Here is a 10,832-nt window from a genome sequence, read left to right on the forward strand (position 1 = left end):
GTTTATCTCTATGAAAATACTGTACTATCTTTATTGCTCTAGTTTTTATCAAATGACTTGAAATCACTTAGGATTATTATTTGATATTGTCCTTCTTTTTCAATGGTTTTCTGTTCTAGGTCCTTTGCATTCCTACATGAATTTTGTAAGGAGCTATTCAGTTTACACACACAAAAAGAACAAATGCTTACTATGATTGTGATTAAAATTGCATTGAATAAATATCTTTATAAAGAATTGACATATTAACAATGTCGAACCTGCAAAAACAAGAACAAAATATACATCTGTATTTTTAAGTCTTCCTTAATTATTCTAAGCATAATTTTGTACTTTTCAGTGTGCAACACTTGCCCAACTTTTATCAGTTTATCTTTAAGTATATCATATTTTTATTCAATTGTAAAGAGAACAAGTTTCATTTAATAATTTAATAGGTTAAGCAATTAATACATAATTGTGTAATTGAATAATTAAATATATAATTAAATTTTAGAACAACAATTTACTAATTTAACTGTATTTCATTTTACTTTTATTTCATATCACAGTGTTTATTTGCCAGTATGTAGAAATACAAGTAGTTTTTCTATGTTGCTCTTGTATCATGCAACTTTGCTAAACTCACTTATTAGTGTAGCATTGTTTTGTATTTTCCATCAGATTTTCTACATAGATGATCTTGTTGTCTGTGGATAAACACAGTTTACTTCTTCTATTCCAATCTGGGTTATATTTGCTTACTTTTCCTCTTTTATTTCACTTTATGGAGCTTACAGTAAAGGGGGAAGAGAAGTGCCAAGAATGGATGTCCTTGTTTTGTTTGATCCTAGGAGAAAGCGTTTACTCCTTGCCCATGAAGTATGACGCAAGCAGCAGGTCTTTTGCAGATGGATTTATCAAGTTGGGGAAGTGCCCTTCTAGCTAACGGTGCTAAGAGTTTTGATCAGTAAGGTATCTTGGATTTTCTAAAAAGCTTTTTTATACATCTATTGAGATGATCAAATGTTTTTTTCTTATTTAGTTTGCTAAAAGAGTGAATTATATTGATTGCTATTTGAATGTTATATGAAACGTGAATTCCTTAAAATCTCACTGGGTCATAATGTGTGATCCTTTTGAGATATCATGGGATCTAATTTGCTAAAATGATGTTAAGAATTACTCTGTTTGGGGCCGGCCCCGTGGCTTAGCGGTTAAGTGCACACGCTCCGCTGCTGGCGGCCCGGGTTCAGATCCCGGGTGTGCACCAACGCACCACTCCTCCGGGCATGCTGAGGCCGCGTCCCACATGCAGCAACTAGAAGGATGTGCAGCTATGACATACAACTGTCTACTGGGGCTTTGGGGGGGGGAATAAATAAATAAATAAAATTATAAATAAATAAATAAATAATAAGAATTACTCTGTGTTTATTAGAGATTTTGGTTTGTAGTTTTCTTTTCTTGTAATGTCTTTTTCAGGTTTGATGTTGAGTAATAATGCTAGCTTCACAAAATGAATTGGGAAGTAAGTGTTTTTATGGAACTTGTATTACCTCTAACTTAAATGTTTGGGAGAATTTACCTAATAAGCAATCACAGAATTTATACTTTTATTTCAGCCTTTGGATCCAGGAACAAATCTTAACATTATCCAAAAAGATCTTCTTTTTAATACTCAATTGGATTCCATCAGCTACCATGACACATACAATGATTGCATCAAGATGTGTGAGTGAACTGGGACAGAAATAATTTTTCCATTGCTCTTTTCCAAATTGTCATCAAGGTTACTCTAGCCTCAAGGAAATTGGTTAGATAGTCCTCCTTTTCTTTTTTTGGTATAAATTTTATAAATTACTTTTGCATGTATCATATAGCTTTATTAAAGACCACTTGAAAAACGATCTTTATCTCGTACTTTGAGTGGTGTGTGGACAAACCTAACTTCTTTGATGTTTATGATTTCTTCAGGTTTTCAACAAAGCCTCTGCTAGATCAGTTCATTATCATCCAACAGGACTGAATTCATGATTAAAAGAATTAAACAAGTTAACTTTAAAGATGTCATGAAGTGTTGCAAATCTCAGAGGCAAATAAAAATTCCTCCGCATAAAAGAAAAGAAATAAAGTGAATTTTAAGAGTACATAAAACCTTAATTCACCTTTCGCAGACTATACCAATTCAACTAGATAAAATTATTCATAACGATTATCTAAATGTATTATTTGTGTAGTAGATCTATTTGATGTATATCAAATCTATCTTCTGCATAAACTGAATACATATTTTAGAGTCTATGGTCTCTAACAAAATTTGACCATATGTTTAGATGATGGAAGAAAAACTTAATTCCTTTAAATGGAAACAATCCAAAGAAAACTATCTGAGTACAACGAAATAATATAAATTTTAATTAAGGATAAACTGCTTCAATACAGGAAACTTTAAAAATACCTTTTAAATATTTTTTTATAAAATAGTAAAAAATGCACAGAATTACCATACAGGAAACATTGAAGAATACATACTAAAGTGATTGAGTAGACATATCTCATCTAAAATATTTTTTAATTGATGAAAAATGTTTAACTTAATCTTGAATTTGAAGAAATTAGAAAAAAAAGAATCTCAAGAAAAGCAGGAGGGAACAAAGGAAAAAGCAAACATTATATTCCTGGAAATATATAATTTTAAATCTCTTTTTAAAAATTCAAGAATTTATTTTTAGCTACCTAGTCAGGGACAAAATTAAGGAGGCTGAAATATATGATAACACATGGTGCAAACTAATGAATGGCTTATATTCAATGTTTGTGCTCTGGATTTTTTGTTTCAGTTGCTCTGGTTTTAAACTGATTTCAAGGCTGGACTTAGAAGTAAACATAGAGCATTTATTTTTAATCTTCTAAATGAAGAACTCCATATTTCATTAAAGAAAATGATATGCGTGGTTTTCCATCTTTACACACACACACGCACACTCTAACCTATGGCAGTCAGTGCATCTCTGCTGGGCAGTGAAACTGCACAGTGGTTGGGGACTGTCTTTGGCATCAAATGATCATGGATTGAAGTCCCAGCTCTACCTCTTTCCGGAAGTACGACCATTGTTGGGTTGTCTTCCCTTTTTGAGTCTTTTTTTTTTTCTTACATATAAAACATGATAGTCCCTACACCTGAAAATTGTCTTGAGGACAAAGTAACACTCATTTAGCATACAAATTCGTCAACAAATGTTAATTATTACTACTATAACTATGAATTCAATAACAAGGAGATCTCAACTTTACAAAGTAGGCTCTTCAATTTGTGTAAATAGTACTAAGGAATATAACAAGAGTGATTGGGACTGCTACGGTTGATTTACACAAGTCCATGGGAGAAAACATGAGCCCAGCTCATCATGGGATGCGAAGAAGGTGGAAAGACACTTGTCTTCAACATAGGCCTTAGCAGCTACACCACAAATTAGTGCTTTGGGGAGATGGTGTGATGGAGGACCACTGGGATGAGCCAGTAGCCCCCTGCATGGTCATCACTCTGGCCTGAATCCAGCTCTGCTGAGCACTTTGACCAAAGCCATACGCACCTCCCGGTTCCTCAGACTGTAGATGACGGGGTTGAGTGTGGGGGTGACAAGGCTGTAGAAGAGGGAGACCATGTTGTCCTGGTGTGGGCTGTGGTAGGCACCTGGTACCATGTACATGAACACGGCCGCTCCATAAAAGAGTCCCACTACTGTGATGTGCGAGGAGCAGGTGGTCAAGGCCTTGCTTCGGGCCTCCTCTGGGCGCATGCGTAGAACGCTCCCCAACACATGGCCGTAGGAAGTGGCAATGAGGGAAAGGGGAAGCACAAGGATCAGCACCCCCCAGGTGGACAGTGCCAACTCATAGGCAGAGGTGTCTGCACAGGAGAGCTTCAGCAGGGCTGGCACCTCACAGAAGAAGTGGTCCACGATGCGGGAGGCACAGTAGGGGAAGTGCAGAGTGATGGAGGTCTGGATGGAGGCATTGAGCACACCTGCCAACCAGGAGAAGCCCACCATGAGCAGGCACACCTGGCGCCTCATGAGCAGAGGATACTGCAGGGGGTGGCACACAGCAACATAACGGTCATAGGACATGAGGGCCAACAGGATGCCCTCAGCCACACCCATCAGCATCAGGAAGAATATTTGAGCTGCACAACCCCCAAAGGAGATGGAACCTTCTCCTTGCAAGAAGTCTGATGCCATCTTGGGGATAGTGACCAAGGGGAAGCCAATATCAAACAGAGAGAGTTGACTGAGCAGCAAGTACATGGGTGTGTGGAGCCTGGAGTCCATGTGGATCAGAAATAGCAGAAGGGTGTTGCCCAGAAGGCCCATGATAAACATGGCAGCCACCAGGGAGAAGAAAAGCTGATGTGACCCTGAGCGACTGAAGAGACTCACAAGAATGAAGTCAGACGCCACTGATTGATTCACATCCCCCATGTTTTACATAACATATCTTTGCTGAAGAAACAACAGGAGACCTATATCAAGAAGCAAATAATTTTCATCCCACCTGGCAAAGGCCATCGACTGGTAGTGGCTGTCTAGAGTGGTGCCTTGAGAAGACTGATGAGGTCACAGCTAGAATCAGTAGGACCAACGCCACAATCAATGAGTGATGTCTGTCACAGGCATGGGGTGGGAGAGCAGCAACTTGATTCTCTAAGCAAGATATTTGGCCACACCCCAGTCAGCTACCCACTGACGCTTGTAGTCCAAATTGTGAAGTCCAAGTCAACGACAGTAACATAGACACAATTGAATGTTTCAATATCCCTCATCCCGATGGTCCTGGGGCCAAAGAAGAGGTGAGATTCCAAGACTGGGATGTAAAATAGGTGATGATGAAGCTGAAGTAAAAAAGCAAGTAAGAAAACAGAGAGGAGGGCCTGAGTCCAAACGCCTGGATGAGAATCTGGAGCAAAGAGAAATCTATGAAGAGCCAGCACTGGGGTCAATCTGTGAATTCAGACTGTGAATCTAGGGAGTGTGAACCAGAGAGGAACTTGGGTGACAGCAGGTTGGAGGTCAAATGGACTGGGGTTGGGTGAGGGACAGTTGCCAATCAGCTCAGCTATTATTGGTGACTTTGCTGCATTGGATGGGAGAGTAGTGACCTGTGGGTAGTCTGACTCAATTTCAAGGACTAGGGTAAGACACTAGGTCTAGAAGATTGTGAGTCTCTAATCAATATTGCCCCAGTGAATGAGGTGAACAAGAAAGATGAGCATGGACCAGAAAGAGCTGCATACTTAAATCCGGAATGCTTAATTCCCTTGGCAACTCCACGCCCCCGGCAAACCCAGATTGCCCTGGAATACCATACATCACCCACAACTCCAACAATGGACAATGCACGACAGAAAGGATGTCCATCCCCAACTGTATGTAGATAGGAAAGCAGCAAGACTGGCCATTTAAAGGCAAGTGCGTTCTCTTGAGGGTCTCACGGAAACTCTTTGTCCTAAGGCTGCCATCCTCACTCAGATGGCCTTTAAAGCTGTCTTTAGTTATTCACCATCCTAACTTTCCTATCACATCCAAGCCCCCAACCAGCCATTCACCCATACATTCAACAAAATTAGTCACACACTAATTCAGAGTTGAACCACCTGGGCAAGCTCCCTGCTTCCCAGGACCCCACAGTCTCCACCAGGATACCAATGACAGACAAGGACATAAATAGACAAGATCTATGTGATAGAGGGAAGTTCAGTGAGGGAAGTGAGTACAACATTCTGTAGGAAATGGCTGGGGACTCCACAGGATATGGTCAGGGAAGCCTCTTGGGACAGGTGACAGGTGCCCTCAGTATCTGAAGAGCTTCTATGAGAGGGACGCAGTAGAACTAACTGCTTCCTGCTGCTGGGAAGTGGATGTTAGTAAGCCCAGCTGTGTGGTTCATCCTAATGAAGAAATTTCTAACAACAAAATCCAACCAAAAATGGAATGGGCTGCCTCATTGGCGCATTTTCCAAAGTCGGTCCATGATGTAAGGAAGTAAGATAACTTAGTTCTGTGATTATAGAATTTAGAGTTTGAGAGGGAAAACAAGCATTGTTCACATCATTTCAGAATAGCATGATGAGAAATGTAATAGAGACACATGCATGATGCTTTGGGGACCCAGAGGATTAAACTCTGCCTGGGGTGGGGACAGGGAAGGCTTCACAGAGGAGGAGGCATTGGAGCTGAGTTTTGAAGATCAAGTAGGAGTTTTCAAGGCAGGTAGAGGAGGGAAAGTTCTTCCAGGCAGAAGAAATAGAGCACATGAGCTGTATGGATTGGTGGTTGGGAAAGTGTACCCAGGAGCTTGGATCCCAGCTCAACTCTTTCATGGCAGCATGACCTTGGGTAGCTACTCACCCTCAATTTCTTCATCCATAAAGTGGATGGGAGTAATGTGGGTCACAGGCATTGTTGTAAAGATTAAATCAAAAGGTGAGTGTTAAGAGCTTAGTGCCTGCCATGTGGCAAGTGTTCAACAAATTGTAAATACTACTAATTCTCTGGAGGGGAAAAGCATTAAAGATTGCTTGCTGGATGATCTGCACTTAGCACAGTGCCAGGTACCTAGGGCATTCTTGTTAATGTCAACTCCTGTTATTATTGTTCAACATTATGACCCCTTCCATGGTCAAGCCTGAACCTGCCCAGCTCATCCTCATGAGTGCTGCTCTGTGATGCCCTTGTCCTTACTGGGTAGAAACCCGCCTGCTCCTTCTCTGGTCTCTGAGGTCCCTTAGCAGAGTCTTTAAAAATCCACTCATTCCCAACTCCATTGGCTTACAACAGGGTTTTTCCACCTTGGCATTATTTAGGGACAGATAATTCTTTGTTGTGGGGGGTTGTTCTGTGCATTGTATGAAGTTTAGCGGCATCCCTGGCCTCAACCTACTTGAGGCCAGAAGCACTTCCCTCCCACCCCTAGTTATGAAAACCAAAAATGCCTCCACACATGGCCAAATGTCCCTGGGAGGCAGAATGACCCTGGTTGAGAACCTCTGGCTTAGAGACAGGACAACTGTAACCTGCATGGACTTTACTCAACAATTCCTCTTCCAGATGTTTATGGTAAAATTGTTTTAAGCTCAGACACAGCATAAATCCCAGGAATATCTCACTATTTCCATGACTCCATACAGAAAAAAACAAAAACAAAAACTAATCCTCACAACTTTCAGCCAACTTATAGCCAAGAAATCCCCCTGGTCAGCAAGTCTCCCAGCTGATAAAATAGCTTCTACTGCAGACTCCTGTCCAGGGCTATTTAAGTGTCCAAATGAACCTGGTCTTGCTCTGTCCACTCACACGTCCTCAGCCTGATAGGAGCTGACACCGACTGAGTGCTGACTGTGTAGCAGGCATCTGGCTAAGTGTTTTACGTGCTTAATGCTTTAATCCTCCAGTCCTGGAGATGGATGGTGGAGATGGTTGCACAACAATGTGAATACACTTAACTCCATGAACAGTGCACTTAGAAGTGGTTAAAATGGTAAATTGTGTCATGTATGTTTTATCACAATAAAAGAAAACAGTGCCTGTAGGTATTGTTATTTATATGTATTATTTGGATGAGAAGACAGAGGTTCAGAGAAGCATAGAGACTTGTCCAGGATCACCCAGCAAGGAAGTAACAGATGCAAGATTTGAACAAAATAGGGATTTGATTTCCAAGTCCCTATTTTTCTCTTGGCATTCTACACACTCTCCCCAAACACTGTAATAGATATTTGAGGACTTTTTACATATACATACACTCACACACTCTTTACTCTGTGACCCCAAACTCACCTTTCCTTCTAAGTTGCCCAGATGGTCCCACTGTTATTGATGCATCTTTTAAAAAATGCAAACCCCTGGGTTTTTAGAATCTTTAGCCAGATTTGCACTCCCATCTGTCTGATTCCAAATCCTAAGCTCTCTCAACACTGGATGTGGCTTCTTTCTTGGAGTTACTGCTCAGCTCCTCTGCTCAGGAGTTCAGAACTGAGAATTCCCCAAGGGGATCACTGTTGTGGATGGCCAATCCTCAGAAGGTGAGCCGAAGTTGCCCCCAACTCATGTCAGAAACGTTGTTCTGGTACCAGCCTCATGACCAAGGTCAAGTGTCCACGCCTGGCTGCTTCCAACAGCTTTTACGGAAGGTCAACATGGGTTGATCTTCAACATGGATTGAACATCAACATAGATGACTTCCTGCTGTCTATAGGCCTGGCCTTCTTGGGTTCATAGTGATGAAGACAGACACGGAAAGGGTAAGCATTCAGTCTAACAACAAGACATCTCCCTGCACGTTGGCAAATATCAAAGAGGTAGACAAGAATACATCTTTCCATCTGAATACCTGTACAGACTCAACTCAGCATGTTTGTGGGAAACAACATCAGCAGTTCTTTGGATCCATCCTGACACTAATGTCTTGTCTCTCAATCATGCCTGGACGACCCAGATCCCCACAAGGCTGGGTTGCAAGGTCTTTCCCCCATTTACCACGATCTGTGTGTCGAGTGAGGGACCATTCTCAACACCCCATGAGCCTGTCAACCCCCCTCATTCCAAGACAGTCTCAGATAAAACCTCTCTAGATTCCAGCATCCTGGGCTTAACCAGTGCTGCCTCTGTGCAGAGATAGACCTCATCATCTGGGGATGGAAGCTCCAGGGAGAGCTGTTGCATCAGAAACCCCTCTGGGTCTCCCTTTCTGCTAGACAGAAAATTGGTTGCAGTGGGAGCCTAGAGCCCTTGATAATTGGATTTTCCCTAGAGGATTATGGAATAACATTTACTCATCTCTCAAGCACAGGAAGCATGGGCAGCATTGATGTGGATAATTGAATGTGACAAATATCCAAGTCTTTTTGTTTGGATCTAATTAGGAGGAGGAGAAAAGGGATCCTATTACTGCAAATGGACCCAATGCTCAAAAATAAAACAAATCCTGATATCTAGCAGAATTTTGCTGTGTTAAATAATGAGGCAGTGGTGAGACATTTCTACCTCTAAATTCCATTCTTGAGAGGCCTCCAAGACTCAGGAGATGCAATGGTCTAGACACAGATGGTTCTAATGTCCATGAGCTTATTGTATATCCACAAACAGAGCCAGAGGAAAGGGCAGAGACTAGAGAGCTAGGCTACCCTCAACAGCATTGCCCACTGCAGGAAGTCATAGGCAAGGCCAAGGCAGAGTGAGTTACCCAGAGCACTGCTCAAACCAAAACTGAGTCAGACAGGTGGAAACAAGGTGTAACCAAGACAGAAGCAGGAATAAGTGACATATGCTAAGGACTTGATATATAGTAGTAACTATCAGCAAATTCTTTGTACCGTGTCTCCACTCTCTATTCCCCAACCCATGGCAGACATTAGTAATTGTTCTCATTACTTTCTACCTCTGAGCCTGGATGGAGCTTCTCAACTCAGCACACCATACCGCCAGACCTTACAAATTGGATTTGACATATATCATGAAGTCTTCTTTCCAAGCAGATTCTAGACCAGGACTCAAAGCAGTTGGGGCAGTCTGCATGGAGATAAGGAGCTTGCACCAGAAGGTTATTCCACACTCTGCTTCCTTCATTGAGAAAGTCTTTCTTTGGAAGAAATGTCAGTTGAACTATAGCTTAGTGATGCTGTAGATTGATAATCTTTCCAAGGTCCCTTTCTCCTCAAGGGCCAACAACAGTTCATGGACCACACTTTGAGTAACACGGCCATAGACCCTTAGTTCCTGGACAGCAAGGCTCCTGCTATCATTCATTTCTATATAACCGCTACCCAAGGCACACGGGCACATCAATGTTTATTAAACAGGAAGGGCTGGAACAGATGGGAGTTTGGAAAGAGAAGTCAAGATATGGAGACTTGGGCAGTGGGTCTTGGATCCCCGACACCTAGCATGTAGACTTGCATCAAAGATGGATGGACGGGTGGACGGGTGGATGGAAGGATGTAGGAATGAATGGAAGAAGCCGTGATTGAAGTTATTTGTGGCTGAGCCATGTTGCTCTAAAGAACAGGGGAGGAGGGAAAGATGGCACAGAAACTGTTAGGAGTCTAGATGTGTGCATCAGCTTTTAATCCTTTGCACCCCACCTTCATAGTTTCTGCCATTTCCATGTGTCATCCACACTAACATCTTCTCAAGACAAGTATCTCCTGCTTAATGTCAGTTGCCCATTCCTGAAAAGCAGATGCACACAAAGCTGTCAGTTGGAACCCTGTATTCCTTTATTTTAAATAGGAAAAGTTGTATTTCACATCAACCCCAAACTCTCAACCAATTTCTTGAAATATAGCTAAAACCAGTGAAAGGGTTACGTATCAGTAACAAGCTATCACGCTAGGATATGAAATACTTAAAACGTTGCTTCCTGTTGACTGTGAAACGAGCATAGTTGTTAACAGTCTGTTTTGTTTGGGATGAAGTCATATTTCTCTTCCATTGCTTCCTTTTCCAAGACGTTCTTCACTCTCTCAACTTTTGGGGGACTCATTGTATAAGGTTAACCTTTGTTTTTGCCAAAATGTAGACGGTCTCTGAAGAAACAAGTTTGGGACAAGCACGTAACAGCAGAGAGTGACTCACATTGAGTGTGATGTGATAACCTCTCAGCACCAGCAATACCTGAGACACAGACTCTCTTCTGTTATCACTTGGGACACCTTTTCTATACACTGTTTTATTTAAAATCTTGTATTTAGCTTGATGTCAATATCAACTTTTCCGGTGTAACCATGGGCCAGACAACATTATATTGAGAGATACACACATTTTGCGAAGCTTGGGCATTAATACCAAGAGACT

General features: G+C 41.6%; 1 protein-coding gene across 1 annotated transcript; it reads right to left on the minus strand.

Moving 5' to 3' along the window:
• Positions 1-3,065: 3,065 nt before the first annotated feature.
• LOC131403596 (olfactory receptor 2Z1) lies at positions 3,066-5,090 on the minus strand. Its single transcript, XM_058538013.1, has one exon. It carries the CDS (start codon positions 4,461-4,463, stop codon positions 3,522-3,524), a length of 942 nt encoding a protein of 313 aa, XP_058393996.1. The 5' UTR covers positions 4,464-5,090; the 3' UTR covers positions 3,066-3,521.
• Between the last annotated feature and the right edge of the window lie 5,742 nt (positions 5,091-10,832).

This window comes from Diceros bicornis, unplaced genomic scaffold, assembly GCF_020826845.1.
Source record: "Diceros bicornis minor isolate mBicDic1 unplaced genomic scaffold, mDicBic1.mat.cur scaffold_73_ctg1, whole genome shotgun sequence".
Lineage (NCBI taxonomy): Eukaryota > Metazoa > Chordata > Mammalia > Perissodactyla > Rhinocerotidae > Diceros > Diceros bicornis.

Excerpts from the sequence above, each read along its gene's own strand:
- LOC131403596 (XM_058538013.1), bottom strand. The coding sequence starts at position 4,463 with ATGGGGGATGTGAATCAATCAGTGGCGTCTGACTTCATTCTTGTGAGT.